Source organism: Plecotus auritus, assembly GCF_963455305.1.
Source record: "Plecotus auritus genome assembly, chromosome: X".
Lineage (NCBI taxonomy): Eukaryota > Metazoa > Chordata > Mammalia > Chiroptera > Vespertilionidae > Plecotus > Plecotus auritus.
Window position 1 is genome coordinate 99,371,917 of NC_137784.1, and position 24,175 is coordinate 99,396,091.

At 40.3% G+C, this 24,175-nt stretch overlaps 2 protein-coding genes and 1 pseudogene across 7 annotated transcripts in view; 2 read left to right on the forward strand and 1 right to left on the reverse strand.

The window, feature by feature from the left end:
* The window catches only part of CUL4B (cullin 4B), a 70,224-nt gene extending 46,096 nt beyond the window's left edge, over window positions 1-24,128 (reverse strand). For 2 of the 4 annotated variants that reach the window (XM_080653930.1, XM_080653931.1), the window contains exons 1-3: window positions 22,217-24,128; window positions 20,805-21,347; window positions 18,347-18,462 (exon numbers count right to left, since the gene is read on the reverse strand). In XM_080653930.1, coding sequence (XP_080510056.1) covers window positions 18,347-18,462; window positions 20,805-21,347; window positions 22,217-22,244 — 687 coding nt within the window. In that variant the 5' untranslated portion in view covers window positions 22,245-24,128. Of the gene's footprint in view, window positions 1-18,346; window positions 18,463-20,804; window positions 21,348-22,147 lie in introns of all 4 variants that reach the window. The other 2 variants (XM_080653932.1, XM_080653933.1) reach the window with 2 other exon arrangements.
* Window positions 14,749-16,584, forward strand: LOC308239448 (large ribosomal subunit protein eL42-like; annotated as a pseudogene). The gene is made up of 2 exons: window positions 14,749-15,107; window positions 16,559-16,584. The product of its transcript is annotated as a large ribosomal subunit protein eL42-like (transcript).
* The window catches only part of MCTS1 (MCTS1 re-initiation and release factor), a 65,521-nt gene continuing 63,194 nt past the window's right edge, over window positions 21,849-24,175 (forward strand). The window contains exon 1 of one of the 2 annotated variants that reach the window (XM_080653935.1): window positions 21,849-21,944. The gene's annotated coding sequence lies outside the window, so the exon portion shown is untranslated. Of the gene's footprint in view, window positions 22,270-24,175 lie in introns of both variants that reach the window. The other variant, XM_080653934.1, reaches the window with a different exon arrangement.

Sequence of the window (24,175 nt, forward strand, 5' to 3'; positions counted from 1 at the left end):
GATTCTAGGTAGAGTTATACAATTCCCTCAAGTAAAACTATCTTTTCACTTAAGCTCATAATCATTACTGGTAAAAATGCTGCCTTAAATCTTTTTTGAAGGTAATTGGGTATAAAATAAAAACATTCTTCCTCCAAATCCTAGTCCCTCCCCACAAAAAATCCACACATGTCATATCAAAAAAGTGTTTTCCTAAAAGAAAAAAAATCACTCCAAAGAAAACATAAATATATAGGAAGTGAAATGCAAAACTATAAAAGGTGAAATTTGATGCTTTGAGGAACATAGAATTTAAGAAACAGCAAAAGCAAAGATTACATTTGGAACAAGGGAAGGAGCAGAAATGAGGGTGAGAAGACTAGAATAAAAAAGATTACTGAAATAAGGATAAACAATACAAAGATACAAAAAATAAAGAATTGAATATAGTGCCCTGGCTAGGGGGCTCAGTTGACTGGAGCATCGTCTCCTATACCAAAAGGTTGTGGGTCCAATTCCCAGTCAGGGCACATACCTAGGTTGCAGGTTGGATCCCCAGTAAGGGGCATATGGGAGGCAACCCTATAGAGGTTTATTTCTTTTTCTCTCCCTCTCCTTCCGCCCCTCCTTTCCTCCCTCCCTCCCTCCCCCTCTCTAAAATCAATAAACATATCCTTGGGTGAGGATTAAATAAAAAAGACTTAAAAATAGTAAGAAAGGAAATCTAGAAAATTTTCTGATTTAATAATGCCAGAAATAAGAAAGATATTAAATTCCTACCACGGTGCTGAACGCTGGTCATTGGCCTAATGGGTTGTGTCTTATTTTTAACCCATATGTTTAAAGAAACAAAATACATCAAAAAATTTTTCAACAATTAATACAGAAATAAAACCTACATTAACACTCTTTTTACATCTAATAAAAATGACTAACAATCACCCTAGCCATTTTGGCTCAGTGGATAGAGCATCAGTCTATGGACTGCAGGGTCCCAGGTTCGATTGCAGTCAAGGGCACCTACCTCAATTGTAGGCTCGATCCCCAGTCGCAGGTTGGGCATGCATGCAAGCAATCTGTGTGTCTCTCTCACACTGATGTTTCTCTTTCTCTCTCCCCCCCTCCCTTCTACTCTCTCTAAAAATCAATGGAAATATAGCCTCAGGTGAGGAATAAAAATAAATAAATAAATATGTTTTTTTAAAAAAGATACTCACAATATATCAAAAACTAAGAATTTGCAGAAAGGAAGCCAGACTATGAAACCTAAATTATTTTTCTTTTTACATATAGAAAGGAGAAATTAACACTACGATTATCGGAGAGAAAAAAAAATGGCGGCGAAATAGACAGACGTGTCCTGAGCCTTGTCCCGGAGCAGACAGAAAGAGCAACTGAGGGTCGCACAGGGAGTGTCTGTTGGTGAGTTAAGAGACAGCTATACTCCAGCAGAAGGTGGGGGACTGCTGGACGGGACTCCCGTGACCGGGCAGCCCTCACTGCTGCTGGGTTCACTCCCAGAGCCACCGGCTCAGAAGGAGAGACCACGCCATCTTGAAGGGGAAAGTGGATGTTATCTGAAGCCTGAAAAACTACAACTGCGGCACCCACCGAACAGCTGTGAACCCCAGAGCACCGGTCCCCAATTGGTGCAAACATGCGGATTCAGAGGAGCTCTACACTCCACCACAGAAAGGAGAGAGAGAACTACATAACCAGACACCCAGAGAAGAGAGACCATGGGGAGACAAAGAAACAGCCCGCATATGAAAGAAAAGCAGGCATCACCAAAAAAGGAAGTAAACGAAACGGAGGCAACCTGCCAGACAAAAAATTCAGAGAAATGGTCATAAGGTGGATGAAAAGAATGGAAGACAAATTCGATAATATGAGTAAGAACCAAGAGGAAATGAAGAACCAAGAAGAAATGAAAAATGACATCGCTGCTGTAAAGAACTCAATAGAAAGCATCAAGAGTAGACTAGAAGCAGCAGAGGACCACATCAGTGAGCTAGAAGACAAGGTAGGAAAAAATACCCAAGTAGAGCAGCTTCTAGAAAAAAAAATTAAAAAGCAGGAGGACAACCTAAGGGAACATTGGGACAACACAAAACAAAACAACATCTGCATAATAGGGGTTCCAAAAGGAGAGAAAACTGAGAAAGGAATAGCAAACCTGTTTGAAGAAATAATAACAGAAAACTTCCCTGATATAGGGAACAAAACACCCACACAAATCCAAGAAGCTCACAGAGTCCCAAGCAAAATGAACCCCAAAAGACCGATGCCAAGGCACATTATAATTAAATTGACAAACAGCAACAACAAAGTAAGAATCTTAAAAGGGGCCAGAGAGCCCTAACCGGTTTGGCTCAGTGGATAGAGCGTCGGCCTGTGGACTCAAGGGTCCCAGGTTTGATTTCGGTCAAGGGCATGTACCTTGGTTGTGAGCACATCCCCAGTAGGGGGTGTGCAGGAGGCAACTGAATTGATGTTTCTCTCTCATCGATGTTTCTAACTCTCTATCCCTCTCCGTTCCTCTCTGTAAAAAAAAAAGGAATAAAATATATATTTTTTTAAAAAGCGGCCAGTGCCGAAACCGGTTTGGCTCAGTGGATAGAGCATCGCCCTGCGGACTGAAGGGTCCCGGGTTCGAATCCGGTCAAGGGCATGTACCTTGGTTGCGGGCACATCCCCGGTGGGAGGTGTGCAGGAGGCAGCTGATCGATGTTTCTCTCTCATCGATGTTTCTAGCTCTCTATCCCTCTCCCTTCCTCTCTGTAAAATATCAATAAAATATATATATAAAAAAAAAAGCGGCCAGAGAAACAGAAAGTTACCTACAAAGGAACCCCCATCAGACTAGCAACTAATTTCTCAACAGAAACTCATCAGGCCAGAAGGGAATGGAATGAAATATACAAGGTCATGCAAAGGAAGGGTCTGAATCCAAGAATACTGTACCCAGCAAGGCTATCAATCAAAATTGAAGGTGAAATCAGGAGCTTCACAGACAAAAAAGGACTAAGGGAATTTATTAGCACCAAACCAGCAATGCAAGAAATGCTAAAGGGTCTGCTGTAAAAAAAATAAATAAATAAATAGGAAGCAAAGAAGGAACACAGGGGTAAAAAATAAAAATGGCGACAAATAAGTGCCTATCAATAATAACTTTAAATGTAAATGCATTAAATGCCCCAATCAAAAGTCACAGGGTAACGGATTGGATAAGAAAACACGACCCTTGCCGAAACCGGTTTGGCTCAGTGGATAGAGCGTCGGCCTGCGGACTGAAGGGTCCCGGGTTCGATTCCGGTCAAGGGCATGTACCTTGGTTGCGGGCACATCCCCAGTAGGGGGTGTGCAGGAGGCAGCTGATCGATGTTTCTCTCTCATCGATGTTTCTAACTCTCTATCCCTCTCCCTTCCTCTCTGTAAAATATCAGTAAAATATATTAAAAAAAAAAAAAAAAAGAAAACACGACCCATATATCTGCTGTCTACAAGAAACCCACCTCGGAAAAAAAGACGCACACAGACTGAGGGTGAAGGGATGGAAAAAGGTTTTTCAGGCAAATGGAAATGAACAAAAAAGCTGGGGTAGCAATACTTATATCTGACAAATTAGAACTCAAAGTGAAGGACATAACAAGAGATAAGGAAGGCCACTTCATAATACTAAAGGGAGCAATCCAACAAGAAGAAATAACTCTGTTAAACATATACGCACCCAATACACGAGCACCCAAATACATAAAAAAACTCCTGGAGGATATCAAAGGAGAGATTGACAGCAATACAATCATAGTAGGAGACTTTAATACCCCACTATCACCATTGGACAAATCCTCTAAACAAAACATCAGCAAAGAAACATCAATCCTAAATGACTCACTAGACCAGATGGAATTAATTGACATCTTCAGAACATTTCACCCCAAAGCCACAGAATATACATTCTCCTCAAGTGCACATGGGTCATTTTCAAAGATAGACCATAGGCAAAGTCTCTTCAAATTCAAGAAGACAGAAATCATATCGAGCATCTTCTCAGACCACAGTGGCATAAAACTGGAAATCAACTACAATAAAAACAATCCATGCCGAAACCCGTTTGGCTCAGTGGATAGAGCGTTGGCCTGCGGACTGAAGGATCCCAGGTTTGATTCCGGTCAAGGGAATGTACCTTGGTCGCGGGCACATCCCCCTACGGGAGGTGTGCAGGAGGCGGCTGATCAATGTTTCTCTCTCATCGATGTTTCTGGCTCTCTATCCCTCTCCCTTCCGCTCTGTAAAATACCAATAAAATATATTTTTTAAAAAATCAAACACATGGAGACTAAACAGCAAGCTATTAAACAATGACTGGGTTACCAGAGAGATCAAGGAAGAAATAAAAAAACATCATGGCAACAAATGACAATGAAAACACAACAATGCAAAATCTATCGGACACAGTGAAAGCAGTCTTGAGAGGGAAGTTCATAGCTCTACAAGCATACTGCAAAAAAACAAGAAACAATGGTAATAAATTACCTAACCCTACAACTCAAAGAGTTAGAAAGAGAGCAACAAGAAAAACCCAGGGTAAGCAGAAGGAAGGAAATAATAAAGAACAGAACGGAGATAAACGACACTGAGACCAAAAAAACAATACAAAAGATCAACAAAACCAAGAGCTGGTTCTTTGAAAGGATAAACAAGATTGATGCACCTCTAGCCAGGCTCACCAAGAAGCAAAGAGAGGACCCAAATAAACAAAATCAGAAATGAAAGAGGTGAAATAACAACAGACCCCACCGAAATACAAAGGATTGTTAAAAAATACTATGAACAACTCTATTCCAACAAACTGGACAACCTGGAGGAAATGGACATATTCCTAGAAAAATATAACCTTCCAAAACTCAATTGGGAAGAATCTAAACATCTCAATAGGCCAATCATTATGGAAGAAATTGAAGCAGTCATCAAAAAGCTTCCAGCAAACAAAAGTCCAGGGCCAGATGGCTTAACAGGGAAGTTTTACCAAACATTCAAGGAAGAACTGAAACTTATCCTCCTAAGACTATTCCAAAATATTCAAGATTAAGGAACACTTCCAAACTCATTCTATGAAGCCAGCATCACCCTAAAACCAAAACCAGATAAAGACAACACAATGAAAGAGAATTACAGGCCAATATCCCTCATGAACATAGATGCCAAAATCCTCAACAAAATTCTAGCAAATCAGATCCAGCAGTACATGAGAAAAATCATACACCATGACCAAGTAGGATTTATCCCAGGGATGCAAGGATGGTACAATATCCACAAATCAATAAATGTGATACATCACATAAACAAATTGAGAGATAAAAATCACATAGTCATATCAATTGATGCAGAAAAAGCATTAGACAAAATCCAACACCCTTTCTTGATAAAAACTCTAAACAAGGTGGGAATAGAAGGATCATACCTCAACATAATAAAAGCTATATATGATAAATCCACAGCTAATACCATAATCAATGGGCAAAAACTAAAACCATTTCCCCTAAGAACAGGTACAAGACAGGGATGCCCACTCTCACCACTCCTGTTCGACACAGTACTGGAAGTATTAGCCATTGCAATTAGACAAGAAGAAGAAATAAAAGGCATCCAAATTGGAAAAGAAGAAGTAAAGCTGTCCTTATTTGCAGATGACATGATATTGTACATAAAAAACCAGAAAGACTCCATCAAAAATCTGACTTAATAAATGAATTCGGCAATGTAGCAGGATACAAAATTAACGCCAAGAAATCTATGGCATTTCTATACACCAATAGCAAACTTACAGAAAGAGAGACTAAAAAAGCAATCCCATTTACCATCGCACCAAAAAAATTAAGATACCTAGGAATCAACTTAACTAAGGAGGTAAAAGACCTATACGCGGAAAACTACAGGACACTGAAAAAAGAGATAGAGGAAGCAGAAACCAGTCAAAGAACATACCATGTTCATGGATTGGGAGAATCAACATCATTAAAATGTCCATACTACCCAAAATAATCTACAGATTCAATGCACTCCCCATTAAAATACCAACGGCATATTTCACAGACCTAGAATGAACTCTCCAAAAATTCATCTGGAATAAAAAAAGACCCCAAATAGCAACAGCAATCCTGAGAAAGAAGAACAAAGTAGGTGCGATCTCAATACCAGATTTCAAGCTGTATTACAAAGCCACTGTTCTCAAAACAGCCTGGTACTGGCACAAGAATAGACATATAGATCAATGGAATAGAATAGAGAATCCAGATATCGACCCAAACCAGTATGAGCAATTAATATTTGACAAAGGAGGCATAAACATACAATGGAGTCAAGACAGTCTCCTCAATAAATGGTGTTGGGAAAATTGGACAGATACATGCAAAAAAATGAAACTAGACCACCAACTTACAGCATACACAAAAATAAACTCAAAATGGATCAAGGACTTAAACATACGACGTGTGGAGTCCTTCCCCTTGAGTTGGGCTCCTGCCTGGCCCCCAATATTTCCAAATTAATATTTTCCAGTCTCTATCATTTACGTGCCGCCTCCTCCAGAGCCCAAACCCTGAACCTGAACATTGAACCACGTGGAACGTGAAAGGGGTTCACTACAAACTGGCGCCTTCGACCTGGGACCTCTGGAGGGGATAATATTTTCGCCTAGAGCGAAGAAAGGAAGAATACACCGAAAAGGATCTCAGTTGTGTCATAGACAGTTAAGACTTAATTGTAAAGGGGAGAAACCAAGATGGCGGCATAGGTAAGCACCTAAACTGCTGCCCCGCACAACAATTTCAAAACTACAACTAAAAGATAGAACGGACACCATCCAGAACCACAGGAAAGCTGGCTGAGTGGAAATTCTACAACTAGAAAGAAAGAGGAAAGCTCACGGAGAAGGAGCGGCAAAGAGCTGAGGTACGGAGACACGCACGCAGAGAGGAAGGGCAGCGGAGTGCCTGGCTGGCTTTCTCTGGCAGGAGGGGGAAGGAAGCCCCCAACTACACTGAACCCCAGTTCCGACTGCACTGAACCTCAGTTCCGGGCGAGCCCCTGGGGACCCACGCTCTTACGGGGGAAATCTGGACTGTAAGGCGTAAACTCAGGAACTGCGGAATGCAGAGGTCTGGAGACTCACGCGCAAGGGCAGGGTTGACGGGAAGCCAAACTGTCTGCCTCGTCCTGAGACTTCACCCCTTTCATGCTGAGCACAGAGGCTTTTGCAATCTGGCAAGGCTAATCCTATAAGGCTGTCTCCAGCACCGAAAATCTCCCAGTGTAGACACAGCTGATCCTCACAGCCAACTGGCCTGCAGGTCAATTCCTCCCAGTGATACCACCAACAATCAAGACTTAACTACACCAACGCTGTACACACATCCACAAAGGGGTGCACCAAGAGTGTCCACCTCAGGTTAACTGGGGAGGCCGATCCACTGGGCCATATAGGAAACCTAGCACACAACTCAGGGAAGCAGTGAAAAATGGGGAGACGAAGAAACAGATCACAAACGAAAGAAATGGAGGAAAACAAACGACTGGATATAGAATTCAAAACCACGGTTATAAGGCTCTTCAAGAATATCCTAGAAAAGGCCGATAAATATAACGCGACCCTCGAAGATATGAAAAAGGACCAACTAGAAATTAAACATACACTGACTGAAATAAAAAATATTATACAGAGACCCAACAGCAGACTAGAGGAACGCAAGAATCAAGTCAAAGATTTGAAATACAAAGAAGCAAAAAACACTCAACCGGAAAAGCAAAAAAAGAAAAAAGAATCCAAAAAGTTGAAGATAGTGTAAGAAGCCTCTGGGACAACTTCAAGCGTACCAACATCAGAATTATGGGGGTGCCAGAAGAAGAGAGAGAGCAAGATACTGAAAACCTCTTGGAAGAAATAATGACAGAAAACTTCCCCAACCTGGTGAAAGAAATAGACTTACAAGTCCAGGAAGCGCACAGAACCCCAAACAAAAGGAATCCAAAGAGGACCACACCAAGACATATCATAATTAAAATGCCAAGAGCAAAAGACAAAGAGAGAATATTAAAAGCAGTAAGAGAAAATCAGTTAGTTACCTACAAGGGAGCACCCATACGATTGTCAGCTGATTTCTCAACAGAAACTATGCAGGCCAGAAGGGAGTGGCAAGAAATTTTCAAAGTGATGAATAGCAAGAACCTACAACCAAGATTACTCTACCCAGCAAAGCTAACATTCAGAATTGAAGGTCAGATAAAGAGCTTCACGGATAAGAAAAAGCTAAAGGAGTTCATCACCACCAAACCAGTATTATATGAAATGCTGAAAGGTATTCTTTAAGAAGAGGAAGAAGAAAAAAGTAAAGATAAAAATTATGAACAACAAATACATATCTATGAACAAGTGAACCTAAAATTCAAGTGAATTAAAAACCTGAGGAACAGAATAAACTGGTGAATATAATAGAATCAGGGGCATAGAAAGGGAGTGGACTGACAATTCTCAGGGGAAAGGGGTATGGAGGGTGCAGAAAGAGACTGGACAAAAATCGTACACCTATCGATGAGGACAGTGTGGGGGGAGGTAAGGGCAAAGGGTGGGGTGGGAACCAGGTGGAGGGGAGCTATGGGGGGAAAAAGGAGAAACAATTGTAATAATCTGAACAATAAAGATTTATTAAATGAAAAAAAAACATACGAGAAACTATAAAAATACTAGAGGAATCCACAGCCAGAAAAATCTGACATTTGCTGAAGCAATTTGTTCACCGGTACTGCTCCTAGAACAATGGAAACTAAAGAGAAAATAAACAAATGGGTCTACATCAAAATAAAAAGCTTTTGCACAGCAAAGGAGACCATCAATAAAACAAGAAAGCCCACTGCGTGGGAGAACATATTTGCCAATGATACCAACGATAAGGGTTTAATCTCCAACATTTACAGGGAACTCATGCAGCTTAACAAAAAGAAGATAAACAACCCAATCAAAAAATGGGCATCTGATCTAAATAGACACTTTTGGAAAGAAGACAGAAGGAAGGCCAAGGGACATATGAAAACCTGCTCAAAGTCACTAATCATCAGAGAGATGCAAATCAAAACAACAATGCAGTACCATCTCACACCTGTCAGAATGGCTGTTATCAACAAATCAACAAACGACAAGTGCTGGCGAGGATAAGGAGAAAAAGGAACCCTCGTGCACTGCTGATGGGAATGCAGACTGGTGCAGAACTCTCACTGTGGAGAACAGTATGGAGTTTCCTCAACAAATTAAAAATGGAACCCCCATTTGACCCAGTGATCCCACTTCTAGAAATATATCCCAAGAAACTAGAAACACGAATCAGAAAGCATATATGCACCCCTATGTTCATAGCAGCACAATTCACCATAGCTAAGATTTGGAAACAGCCTAAGGGCCCATCAGCAGATGAATGGATTAAAAACTGTGGTACATCCACATAATGGAACACTACGCTGCGGTAAAAAAGGAGTTCTTACCATTTGCAACAACATGGATGGAGATGGAGAGCATTATGCTAAGTGAAATAAGCCAGGCAGAGAACGATAAATATCACATGATCTCACTCATTTGTGGAATATAATGAACAACATAAACTGATGAACAAAAATAGATCCAGAGACAGAGAAACATCGATCAGAACCTGAAACCTCAGGGAAGGTAGGGAGGGTGGGCGTAAGGGGGAGAGATCAACCAAAGGACTTATATGCATGCATGTAAGCCTAGTCAATGGACACAGACAACAGGGGGGTGGGGGCATGAATGGAAGGTGGGGGGTACTGGGGGAAAAAGGACACATATGTAATACCTTAATCAATAAAGAAATTAAAAAAAGAGAGAAAAGGTAGTACAGTGTAACTTAAAAAAAAAAGACTACGATTATCAAGGCCTCTGAATTTATAGCTGCACATTTTTTAAAGTAGCAGGGATGGTATTTTTAAAATATATTTTTTATTGATTTCAGAGAGGAAGGCAGAGGGGGACAGAGAGAGAGATAGAAACATTAATGATGAGAATCATTGACTGGCTGCCTCCTGCATGCCCCCTATTGGGGATCAAGTCCACAACCCGGGCATGTGCCCTTTACCAGAATCGAACCCAGGACCCTTTAGTATACAAGCTGACAATCTATCCACTGAGCCAAACCAGCTAGGGCAGCAGGGATAGTATTAATAATTCAGTAAAAGGAGGAGCAATACATTCGTCTATTAGTGGATACGTAGGTTGTTTCCATATCTTGGCTAGTGTAAACAATGCTGCAATGAACATAGGGGTGCACATTTATCTTTCCAAGTTGATGTTTTATTTCCTTTAGATAAATACCCAGAAGTGAAATTACAAAGTCGTATGGCAGCTCTATTTTTTTTGTGTGTGTGTTAATCCTCACCAGAGGATATTTTTTCCAACTGATTTTTAGAGCGAGTGGAAGGGAGGGAGAGACAGAGAGAAACATCTATGTGAGAGAGACAGACTGACTGGTTGCCTTCCACACGTGCCCCAACCAGGACCAGAGATGAACTTGCAACCCAGATATGTGCCCTTGACCAGAAATGAACCTGCAATCTTTCCGTGTGAGGGCCGACACTCTAATCACTGAGCAACACTAGCCAGGACTGGCAGTTCTATTTTTAAGGAACCTTCATACTTTTTTCCCATAGTGGATACACCAATTTATGTTCTCCCCAATGGTGCAGGAGAGTACTCTTTGCTCCACATCATCACTAACACTTATGTGTTGTCTTTTTGATAATAGCCATTAACAAGTATGAAGTGGTATCTCATTGTGGTTTTGATTTGCATTTCCCTAATGCAGCAATTTTCAAACTTTTTCATCTCATGGCACACATAAACTAGTTACTAAAATTCTGTAGCATACCAAAATATATACGTATATTATAAAATATTGAAAATTGCTGCCCTGCCCTAGCCGGTTTGGCTCAGTGGATAGAGCGTTGGCCTAAGGACTAAAGGGTCCCAGGTTCGATTCCAGCCAAGGGCACATGCCCCGGTTGTGGGCTTGATCCCCAGTGGTGACTTGCAGGAGGCAGCCAATCAATGATTCTCTCTCATCACTGATGTTTCTATTTCTCTATCTCTCTCCCTTCCTCTCTGAAATCAATAATATATATATATATTAAACAAAGGGAACTTGTTAAAAAAAAAAAAAAGAAAATTGCTGCCCTAATGATTAGGGATGTTAAGCATCTTTTCATGTGTCTGTTGGCCATCTGTATGTCTCCTTTGGAAACAACCTAGGTGTTCATCAATAGATGAATGGATAAAGAAGATGTGGTGGCACACACACACACACACACACACGAAAATTACTAAGCCATAAAAAAGAATGAAAACTTGCCATTTGTGACAAAATGAATGGACCTAGAGGGTATGATGCTAAGTTAAATAAGTCAGAGAAAGACAAATACCGTATGATTTCACTTATATGTAGAATCTAAAAACAAACAAAAAATAACCAACACAGAAACAGACTCCTACAGAGAACTGATAGTTGACAGAGGGAAGGGGGTTTAAAAGATGAATGAAAAAAGCCGAAACCGGTTTGGCTCAGTGGATAGAGCGTCAGCCTGCAGACTGAAAGGTCCTAGGTTCGATTCCGGTCAAGGGCATGTACCTTGGTTGCGGGCACATCCCCAGTAGGAGGTGTGCAGGAGGCAGCTGATCGATGTTTCTCTCTCATCGATGTTTCTGACTCTCTATCCCTCTCCCTTACTCTCTGTAAAATATCAATAAAATATATTTAAAAAATAAATAAATAAATAAATAAATAAATAAATAAATAAAAGATGGATGAAAAAATAAATAAGTCATGGGGATATAATGTACAGCATAGGGAACATAGTCAATACTATTGTAATAACTCTGTATGGTGATTGATGGTAACTAGACTTATTGTGATCATTTTATAAGGTATACAAATGTCAAATCTCTACGTTGTACTCCTAAAACTAATTCATCAACTACACTTTAATAAAAGAGGAGCACTACATAACATGATAGACTAAGCTTAAAAATACCAACAGCCGAAACTGGTTTGGCTCAGTGGATAGAGCGTCGGCCTGCGGACTGAAGGGTCCCGGGTTCGATTCTGGTCAAGGGCATGTACCTTGGTTGCGGGCACATCCCCAGTGGGAGGTGTGCAGGAGGCAACTGATCGATGTTTCTCTCTCATCGATGTTTCTAGCTCTCTATCCCTATCCCTTCCTCTCTGTAAAATACCAATAAAATATATTTAAAAAAAACAAAAAAAACAAAACACCAACAGAGTGACAAGTTAAACGTACATAAAATACAATACAGAACGTATCCATCTCTGCTAAGAATCTAACTGCTCTCCTATAACCATTGTCTGCTTAATTAAACAACCAGATTTTACAATGGTTAATAACCTATATACTGAAATGGAAAAACTATTTGCTTCCAGTCTTGTGGTCATTTACTCAATAAATTAATCATTAATAAAAAGGTTCATTATTTAAGAGTTATTTCATAAAAAGCTATCCAAGCAAGAGTTCCCGTTATTAATACAAAGTTCTTTTCATCAGAATTGAATAATGGACTAGGCTTGCCTCTAAAGATAATAGCTAGGCATTTATATTAAGAATAAATGTTGCCCTAGCTGGTTTGGCTCACTGGATAGAGCATCGGCCTGTGGACCAAAGGGTCCTGGGTTCAATTCCGGCCAAGGGCACGTACCTGGATTGCAGGCTCCTCTTTGGCCAGGGCCCTGGTCGGGTCTCCTGCAGGAGGCAACCAATCGATGTGTTTCTCTCACATCGATGTTTCTCTCTGTCTTTCCCTCTCTTCCACTCTCCCTAAAAATCAATGGAAAAATATCTTCGGGTGATGCTTAACCAAAAAAATAAATAAGTAAATAAACATCACACTTCCACATATAAAAAACTGAAAAAATACAGATGTAGCCAGCTCCGAGAATGGTAGATGATTTAAAAACATTACACAGCTATTCATACAAAGGCTGAGAACATAAGGAAAATAAGCCCATTATTTAAAATATTTAGTAAAAAAAAGTCACATGCCAATACCAAAATTCTAATTATTAAGCTACCACATGTAAAAACAAGATACATTCTTGAGAAAGTGCAGAGGGACACTGTTCCTAGAGAGCTCCTCTCTTTTTCTATTATCTTCCAATTTGGCTAATGGTATCTATTGATACATATTTAGAATGTAATTTATTTATTCAGCCAGCTGTTCTGGCTCAGTGTGGATTTAGAATTTGAAAACATGTGGCTTTAGAGTTATATAATAAAATGTAATATAAGACAGAGATATCTTTTTTAAAGACTCAAATATTTATATTATTATCATCATCACCATCCATGACACCAGAATATATAGCAGGCACTGTAGTAAGTACTTTTTTCCAGTATTTTATTTATAATTAAACAACTTTGCCATATAGGTTGTGTTAGTTTTCCCCATTTTTTAAATGTGGAAACCAAGGCTTAGAGAAGTAACTTGCCCAGAGTTATCATGAATGGCTGATCTCTCATCTAAAGCAGGCTGATCAACTAAAAAGAAGTGCATTTAACCATACTCCTATCTGTAGTCAATTAAAAACCAACTAACCAAAAAGAAATCCAAACCAAAACATTAACCATTGCCTCACTCTTATGGGGTTCCAGGTTTTCAAGGAAAGATAATTATTATACTCAGGTATAATCTCATTTAAAAATAACTTTTAAAAAGATAACAAAAATAAATAATTAAAAAAATAATTTTTATCCCTAGCCCATTTTGCTCAGTGGATAGAGCATTGCCCTGCAGACCGAAGGGTCCTGGGTTCGACTCCGGTCAAGGGCATGTACCTGGGTTTCAGGCTAGATCCCAGACCCTGGTCTGTGCGTGTGTGGGAGGCAAACAATTGGTGTGAGAGAAACACATCAATATTTCTCTGTCTTGCCCTCTCTCTTCCACTCTCTCTGAAAATCAATGGAAAAATATCCTCGGGTGTGGATTACAAAAATAAAATAAAATAAAAATAAAAATTACTTTTAGACCGGGCCGGCATTGCTCAGTGGTTGAACATCGACCTATGAACCAGAAGGTCAAAGTTTGATTCAGGGTCAGGACACATGCCTGGGTTGCAGGGCTTGATCCCTGGTGTGGGGTTTGCAGGAGTCAACCAATCAATGATTCTCTCTCATCATTGATGTTTCTCTCTCTCTCCCGCTCTGAAATAAATATATATATATTAATAAAGTAAAATTAAACTCATTCTAAAAGACTACCTCTGCGTACTGCAAATGCACTCAGAAGAGCATGTTCTTTTCCAGAAATTAAAAACTTAGGAGCAGTACATGCAATCCACACTAGGGACTTCATGCTTAAGCTTTAAAGCAAAACGATTTTACAAACACAGAAAAAAAGTTCTGCATAGATATATGTCAAATAAATGGTGACATGAGGGATAGAGAGAGGGTCAGATGGATAATGAGAGGTTTGGAGAACTTTTGTTTGGTATACTATATACTTCTATATTGTTTCAATTTTAAATTACATTTCAACCAGTCAAAATCAAACAAACACCTGAAATCCAAATGGTATGAAATAATTTTACTTCCTTTATCCTTTTTTGAACTTGAACATCTCAAAATAATCTTTCTGAGAATCCAAAGAAGCATTTATAAAATTATGGTCAAAAACCAACAAAAGACCTTTCCCTGCCGATAGCGCTCTCGCAAACATGGTGAAAGTTCCTAAAACCCGCCGAACTTTCTGTAAGAAGTGTGGCAAGCATCAACCCCACAGAGTAACACAGTATAAGAAGGGCAAGGATTCTCTGTATGCTCAGGGAAAGCGGCTTTATGACAGGGAGCAGAGTGGCTATGGTGGGCAGACTAAGCCAATTTTCCGAAAAAAGGCTAAAACTATAAAGAAGATTGTGCTGAGGCTTGAATGCCTTAAGCCTAACTGCAGATCTAAGAGAATGCTATTAAGAGATGCAAGCATTTTGAACTGGGAGGAGATAAGAAGAGAAAGGGTCAAATAATCCAGCTCTAAGCTTCATATTTTGTCTTATTATATGACAGTAAAATCTTGATATGTTCAAAACAACAACAAAAGAGCCCTAGCATGTTTGGCTCAGTGGATAGTGTCAGCCTGCAGACTGAAAGGTCCTGGGTTCAATTCTGGTCAAGGGTACATGCCCGGGTTGCAGGCTTGATCCCCAGTAGGGGGCGTGCATGAGGCAGCTGATCAATGATTCTCTCTCATCATTGATGTTTCTCTCTCTCTCTGTGAAATCAATTAAAATACATATATATTTTAAAAGAAGAGCTAGACACAATTGCTTTTGAATTTACTATAGCAGCTGTAGTAAATTACTATGAAAAAAGCAAATAGTGAAAAGTTGTAACACTGCCCTAGCCAGTTTGGCTCAGTAGATAGAGCACTGGCCTGCGGACTGAAGGGTTCCAGGTTTGATACCCAGTCCCGGGCATGCAGGAGGCAGCTGATCAATGATTCTCACCCCTCATTGATGTTTCTATTTCTCTCTCCTTCTCCCTTCCTCTCTAAAATCAATAAATATATATTTAATAAAAAAATTATAACACTGATTTTAGGTAGAACAATGCAATTGAACAATGGCAGGTAATAATTCTGAAGTACAAGAAACAAAAAACATAAAAATATAAGCTATGTGCTCTTAAAACATAAATGGATATAACAGAATCAATGTATCAGGAAAAATATTTTTGAACCCAAAAGCTCTAGAAAAATATTCAAGGTAAAGTAACAAGGTAAATTAACAACCAAAATCAATGTCATAAATATGAACTAAAGAACGTACCACATCATAGAAATTAAAGATGCTGTACAGTGTATCCAAATAAACACCCTATATATGCACAAATGAAAAAAATCACCTTTGATGACAAGTTTTTTCTCCTAAAGTAAAACTATTTGCTTTAAACACTGCACTACAGAGGCATTTAAAGGGCTATGGTGTATTAGTGAGACAGCATGGTAGGGAAAGTGCACTGAACTAGAAATAGAAACTTGGGCATCTTAGTTGAGTCTCTTGCTGTGCCAATATATGACTATGGGCACATTATTTAACTTCCCTGAGACTCAGTTTCCTTGTTAGTAGAAGAGGGATAATTACTACCCTATCTACTTCACAAAGGGTTTCTATAATGCTTAAATGAGATAAGAGATGAACCTTTATAGGCTGCCATGTGCATTCGACAAAGATATTAGATCACATGATCTCTTAAGGCCTTTCTAACTTTTAACTCTGTAATTCTACTTTTATTGTTGTACAACTCGGGAACCATGTAAGGAATCTAACAACATAGCCAAATGAGGTGGGTTTATCCTGAAGCAATGGCTGAGGTACTTCTACTACTACCTGACACATAGCATTATAATACTTAAGATATCAGCACTGTAATGCTTATGGTATTACATAGCATTATTACCATGTGTTGGTCATTGTTCTTAGTGTTTTGCATGCATTGACTCATTTAATTTTCACAGCAACAGGAAATGGTGATATCAATTGACAAATCACAAGTGAAAAGGCCACACTGGCTTATGAAATAAGTTTGACTTATATTTCTATTTCATAGTGCTTCAAGGTATTTTTCACATTTTATTTGATTCTTATAAGCAACCCCATGAGGTAAGTAGGACAGACATTTTTCCCCCTATGTTATAGAGGAGGAAACTAAAGCTGAGTTCCTTGCCCAAGATCAAAAGGGTAATTGCAATCAAAACTAGATCCTAATCTAGGATTTGTCAATCACCATACTACCTCTGCAACTAAAATGAACAGACGAGCTCTGGGTGGTGTGGCTCAGTTGGTTGAGCATCTTCTCATGCACCAAGAGGTAATGGGTTTGATATCCCATCAGGGCACATGCCTGGGTTGCAGACTTGAATCCCAGCAGGGACGTGCAGGAGGCAGCCAATCCATGTTTTTCTCTCTCCCTCCCTCTCTCTCTAAAATCAATAAAAACATATTTAAATAGATAAAATGAACATATATAAAACTGTGAATTCTGATCAACCCAACAACATTAATTTCTCACAAGCTACTCATTAATGCAAAAACTCAAAACTACTAGACTCTGAAATATATATTTTTTAAATACAAAACTGCTGATGCTATAATGCGAAATAACTTCCTGAATTGGTTGTGTCAAAAATATAGTAAGGCAGCCCGGCTGGCGTAGCTTAGTAGTTGAGAGTGGTTGAACCAGGAGGTCATGGTTTGATTCCCAGTCAGGGCACTAGCCCAGGTTGCGAGCTCGCTCCCCAGTGTGGGGTGTGCAGGAGGCAGCCGATCAATGATTCTCATCGTTAATGTTTCTCTCTCTCCCTTCCTCTCTGAAATCAATAAAAATGTATTTTAAAAAAATACAGTAGGGCAGCCCTGGCCAACATGGCTCAGTTGGTTGGAACATCATCCCGTACACCAAAAAGGTGGCAGGTTTGATTCCTGGTCAGGGCACATACCCAGGTTGCAGGTTCTACCCCCGGTCAGGGCGCATTCAGGAAGCAACTGATCTATGTTTCTCTGTCCCTTCCTTTCCATAAAATCAATTTTAAAAATTCAGTAGGGCAAAATAAGTTGGTAGCAAGAAGTCTAAATTATTAATTGTCCTTAAGAGTATATTTAAATTAACACTTCAAGTACAGACCCATTTGCTAAGCATGAAAAACAAACCTGGACCTCATGCCAAGTTGCTGGGCTACAACCTGCAGCTCATTTTTTGTGTAAGGTGTCCCAGGAGGTAAGAAGAACACAAAAAGAAAAAGAAATGGCAAAAGGCTAACAGGAAGGAGATAGACAAAAGTATATGGAGAATATCTGCATTTCTTGAGGCCTTTCCTATAGGTAACACAACTTAGCAAGTACAACAGAATGACATGTCACCAGAAATCATCTTTGGGATTCAGGCATAGGTAAAACCTCTATTATACGAAAGTGCTCCTAATTGTAAATCATAATCAGAAGGGTCCAAGATAAGGCCAATTTATACCAATATGATTGTACACATAGCTTATTAAAGTGTGCATAAATTAATAAGAAATTGTAATTTGAGGGGAACCAAAAGGCTACATAAGGACCCGTATCAGGGAGAATACTTTGTAAAGTATATGATTATCTAACCACTATGCTGTACACATGAAACTAATACAGAATAATATTAAGTGTACACTAAAATTGAAAAAATTTCTAAATGTAAAAACAAAGTAAAAGTTATATACATCCAACTCAGTTTACACTGACCAAAGCTGGTTATCCACATTAATACATACCTGATAGAGTTCTTCTAAATTGTACTTAATCGAAGTACTATTCTGGATAGCTTCCACTGCTTCTTTCAGTTTCTGCCATGTTTCATCTGTGTAGTTTTCTGGTAATTTAGGCTTATCTGGATAATACATAAAAAGTTGATATCAGAATAGTATGTAGGATAGAGCAACACAACTTGTCAGAGCAACAGAAGGATCCAAAAAATACAATAATATTACTACTTTTAAGGGTAAATTGTGATCTTTATAATTATTACACCTGAATATTAAAGTAACCATTGTATTTAGGCTTAGTATAAAGAATAAAATTTGAAATGGCAGATTATTATTTAAGTCATTTTGAGTCACCTATTAAAACTGAAATTGAGGTTTTTTTCTACTATTGACTGTATTGCTGCAAAAAATAAAAATTCAAGAATGACAAATAAAAAAAAAGCAATCCTGCCGAAACCGGTTTGGCTCAGTGGATAGAGCATCGGCCTGCGGACTGAAGGGTCCCGGGTTCGATTCCGGTCAAGGACATGTACCTTGGTTGCGGGCACATCCCCAGTAGGAGGTGTGCAGGAGGCAGCTGATCGATGTTTCTCTCTCATCGATGTTTCTAGCTCTCTATCCCTCTCCCTTCCTCTCTGTAAAATATCAATAAAATATATTAAAAAATAAATAAATAAGTAAAGCAATCCTGATCTTATTCCATCATGTGTAAAACCTCAGTCAACATGAATTTTATACCTGAGTTTTAAAATACTAAGAACTTATTATATACAACGTACTTTATAAACATCTTAATTTTCCTAACAATGCCTTGAGCAAGATATCTTTTTCCCTATTTTGCAACTGAGAAAACTGAGGCTGGAAGATTTATTTAGTAAGGTTTGCCCAAGGTCACTATAGTCAGTCAGTGGCAAAATTGGGATTCTAATCCAAGTCTGTTTGGCCCCCACATTTATGCAGGGTCTACATAAATGGAGACAACCATTTTTAACTCAGGTTTGAATTTAAACTACATTGAGCACAGTAAGATTTTTAATCATTAAAACACCCCAATGACTTCAGAACCTATGTAGCATTTTCAGAAAAGAAAAGAACATGTTAATCCAGGCTTTAATTTCCTTTATTAGCAACGAGTATTTTTTTAAATTAAAACATCTAAATGCCTTAATAATGTGTTTTCCGTTTAAGAGGGAGAGAAAAAATCCAAATAAAATCTGAAACCAGTATGCAAATGCAATTAGGATCAGAGCTCATCCATTTAAAAACCCTTGGCTATAAATCGATGTATTTTAAGTGAAACAGTGAACACATTAGTCAATTGTAATTTATATCTACTTCAGAAAAGTCTACTATTAAATAGTAGGAAGATTACAACACACTCCTGAGAGCCTGGGAATGGAAGAGGAGTGATAGAAAAAAGAGGTTAAAAATAAACAACACTATAACCCTCTACTTGAGACAAAATAGAGCATATTCCTGATTTCTAAATTAATGTTGAAAACACAAGCATGGAAAATCTATTTTCCCAATATTGATATTTAGTCACAAGGCACTAATCTGGTAATTACTTTAGTTCATTCATTTACTTCTCCATTTAACAGTTTAGCATCTATTACCTGCCAGCTAAGAGTGTTGAAAAAGTCAGAAAAATAGAAACACAGCCAACAGATGCAAACTAATTCAGCTCAATTGACATTTTTTAAATTGCTAATTTTATACTTGTATCAATGTATTCGTAATACTCTCAATTACATATCTCAAACAGAAAAATGAACAAATGTTCTGAAAAGCTGCAGGTCAGTACTTTAAAACCATTTTAATGGTAAAATATAGGTATAGTAATTTTTCCTATCTTTAGATTAGTGGTACAGAGAGTTACTACTTCTATGTATACAGCATTTTTCACTTCCAAACCCTACCTTTGGAAAGAAAGGCAGAGATCATAAATATTTTTCTCCAAATATTGCTTCCACGTGAGTTTCAAGAATATAGTACTCAACATTATGAATCTAAATATAAATCTTTGAGCATGAAATCATCATCATTGCTACCTGCATTTCTAAAAACTGGAGAATGTGGCCTACTGGAGCACAAAAATAAAAATCCCAGCAGTGCTAAGACTGTACCTGAAATAAAAGCAGCTCTTTAGAATATAAATCTCTCACCTGTAAAATCCAGATCACTCATACCGAATGTCAATATTATAAGGAATAACAGATTAGCTACAATAAGCTGAGATAGATCTCAAAATCCTGCACAGAAACACCCCAGTGTATGCTTCAGCACAAGGGTACCAACCACCCCGGAAAATGAACCCTCCACCCAAAAAAGGACCTCCCTCCACCTCATTGATTATGCATAAAACATTAGGCCACCTCTATTCTGTTTAATATATTAACATAAATAGGCACGTGACCGCTCTCAAGTGTCAAATTCTTAGGTGACTATGGATTTTAGCCTTGGTTACCTTTAAAGTTCTTGATCACTAACTTCTTAGCAGAGCCAGGCTTGCTGTTAGCAAAGCTAGAGGCGGTTGTAGAAGATTTAGCCAGGCCGTTTGCGTGATGCACTGAAGCCACAGAAGAGATTAATATACTCTTATTTTTAAGTTGCTGCTGCTGAGATGTTGCAGCAGTTGGTGAAGATGAGGAGGAGGAGGAGGAGGATTCCTCAGCCATCTTCGCATCAAACCCTACAAACTCCAGGGTGTCTTCAAAGCGCAGCTTCTTCTGTATCGGTACGTGGCTGGAAGCAGCCAACGAAACCCCCACGCAGAAAGACGAGGTTGAAGGGGATGCCGAATCCCTAGGTGGTAAAGGAGGAGTGGAAGAGGAGGGAGAGGTAGAATCAAAGTCGTCTCTCTCGTTACTACTGTTACTGCCGCTACTGCTGCTGCTATTTAACTTTCTCTTCTTGGCAGAGGTGGGCGGAGTGGTGCTGGTATTACCATCAGTGGCAGATCTGACCTCCTGAGCAGCAGCAGCAGCTGAGGGATTGGGGGAAGAAAAACCTGTTGGAAACATGAAAATAGCGGGGTCAAGAGGCAGAGGAGCATCAAAAACCTACGTTTAGGTGCCTCGCGTGCGTGTAGGAGAGAAGGTGGCAATGCTAGAGGGGGAAGGGAAGAAAGAAGAGAGGAGAAACACAGAGGACAAGAAGGAAAGTGAAGGGGGGGGCTACACCGGGGGAATGGGAGGGTTTGGGAAGGCGGATAGGCTGACACCAGGAGCGAGCAGAACAAGGGGGGGAAGAGCGAATGAGAAGGCAGACAGGTAAACGGCCAAACCGTCCGCCTTTCCTGCTTTTCGGTCTCTCTCTCCCCCCCTTGCTGCAGGAGCGACTCAGTGAGTCTGTGAGGCGGTAGCTCCTCCCCCCCCCCTTCTCTCTCTCTAGGAGGGAGGGGAGCTGCCCTGGTTGGGGGGAGGGGGAGCGAGCTGGGGCTTGTTATTGTCAATAGCACGAGAGGCTAAAGATGGCGCTACTTCCGGTCACGCGGCAGCGAGAGCGGGGCGGTGTCTGAACCGGAGAGTGGAGGAGGGTGGAGAGAAGCACTGCGGTCTCCAGGGGGGCGGAGGAGCTGGCAGGCGGCGGGAAAGCAGCGACCGAGGTGCTCTAGACGCTCGGACTCCAAGGCTCTCGCTCGCTCTCCCCCCCTTTCTCCCGCCCCCCGTTTCACTCTCCCGCTCCCCCTCTCACTCTCCCGCCTCCCTTTCACTCTCCTGCCACCCCTCACACTCCCGCTCCCCCTCTCACTCTCCTGCTCCCTCTTCTCACTCCCTCCCTCCCCAAGCCAAGCAGCACTCTCCTCACCCTGCTCCCCGAAACTCCCACCGGCTCCTTAACGGCCCCGCGGGAAGCTCCGTGCCGCAGCGTCCTTACCGGAAGTGACTGAAGAGATACTTTTCATAGCTCCGAGATCCAGAAGCCCCCAGGTCCGCAGGACTTGGGGGGTGTGGGGGAGGGGGAAAAAGGGTGAGAGCTTTGGCCCCGGCGGAGGGGGCGGGCCTTCGAGACACCTTCGGAGCTACTGATTGGAGCTTTGTGAACGCAAGGCTGGCGCGGGGCGGGGGGTGGGGGGGAGAAAGGTGGTGGGAGACGGGATCCGGACGGATCCCGAAAGGGAGGGAAGGTGGTGACTGTGAGGGGCGGGGTGAGCTAGATGGGAAAATAGGGGAGGAGGGAAAGAGGGATGGAGAAAGGGAGGATATAAAGAGTAAGGGAAGGGAGAATGGAAACTTTGAAAGAGATAAAGGAATAAGGAGTGGCAAGGGAAGGAGTAACCCGAAGTGGATAAAAACATCATCATGCCACTATGTCTGCTGCTAGGGAGGAATGTCATGATAGGAATGGGAAAACAGTTTAGATAGCAAGAAAAGGAGTTTTTTATTTGGTTGAGCTGTGAATTGTTTCTCTTATGTCAAGGACACCAATGACCCAATACTGAATAGGGCCTGAGTTTTTATATCTTTCTCAGTTATGTAGCTGCGAACCCTTTTTCCTTCCTACCAGGAGCATTTTATTATAAGATGGCAAGCCAAAGTTAAGGGTGCATTCTAAGGCTGAGAAACAGGAAGGTAACTAACATACCCCCCCAAAAGACACACACACCACACCACAATTCCCAGGACCAACCCGACTCCATCAGTCATTAACCCAGTAGTATACAGACTAAACAAAGTCATTTAATTTTACTAAATCTCAGCTCATATACATTGTCTAAAAGGAGAAATTTTAGGAGAATATTGATTAAAAATACTAAAACAATATTTTCTATCATTGTATTCCACGACCCAAATTTTTGATTACTCATAAGAACAAACCTCTAAATTTTGTTAAATTGTAAACCTTGTAAATTCCCTGCTGGGAGTTTTTATTTAACCTGAGAACATTGCGGGGAGAGAACACAATGTCAAATAAAGCTAAATTTCTCAACCTGTTGATTGTTCTAACTGGAGAAACATTCAACAAGCATGTATTGAAAGACTTTATATGCCAGAAGCTATGCCAGGCCCTGCCATTGAGAAGCCAGTGAGGTAAGAGAGTTTCAAAACTAATTTCCATATACTACTATAACAGGTGTACAAAGTGCGGTGGAAACAGGTGAAACAAGAAATTTGGGGGAATTTTGTAATGGAGTTTCACAGAAGAATTGACGTTCATGCTGGGTCTTAAAGTGGGAGTTGCCAAAAAGACGAGGAGAAAGAAAGTAAAAGGCATTCTGGGCAGTGGGAAACAGGCAAAGGAGGGAGTTGTGAGAGGGCCTGGCCTACTTATAGAAATACGGAAAGTGTAGTGGGGCTGGAAAGTAGGATGTGTCTGGTTGGAAGTAAGGAAGGTGATGCTCAAGAGTGCCTGGCACAAAAAGCAAAAAATTTTGTAGTCTACCCTATAGGCTAGGATAGACAGCATGGAAACCAGCAAGCAAGCTGGGCTTTTAAAAACAGGGAAGTGACAGGATTGTGGGTGGAATAAAAGCAGTTTGTGCCCTGGCTGGTGTAGCTCCTAGTTAGAAAGTCGGCCCTCAGTCTCAGGTTTGATTCCTGGTCAAGGGCATGTACCTGGGTTGCAGGTTAGATCTCTGGTCTGCTGCATGCAGGAGGCAACCAATTGAGAAGTCTGACATAGAGTTTCTCTCCTTCGCTCCTTCCCTTCCATTGTCTCTAAAAATCACTGGGAAAAATGTTGTTGGGTAAGGATTAACAAAAAAAAAAACTTTTTTAAAAAGCAGTTTGTATCCTGTAACTTGAGATAGACCTATCAGAACCCTAAGAATAAATAAATTTTCTAACTTTGTTTGCACAGGCTCACTTTGTTCTTTTTTATTATTAGTTTTTGTTG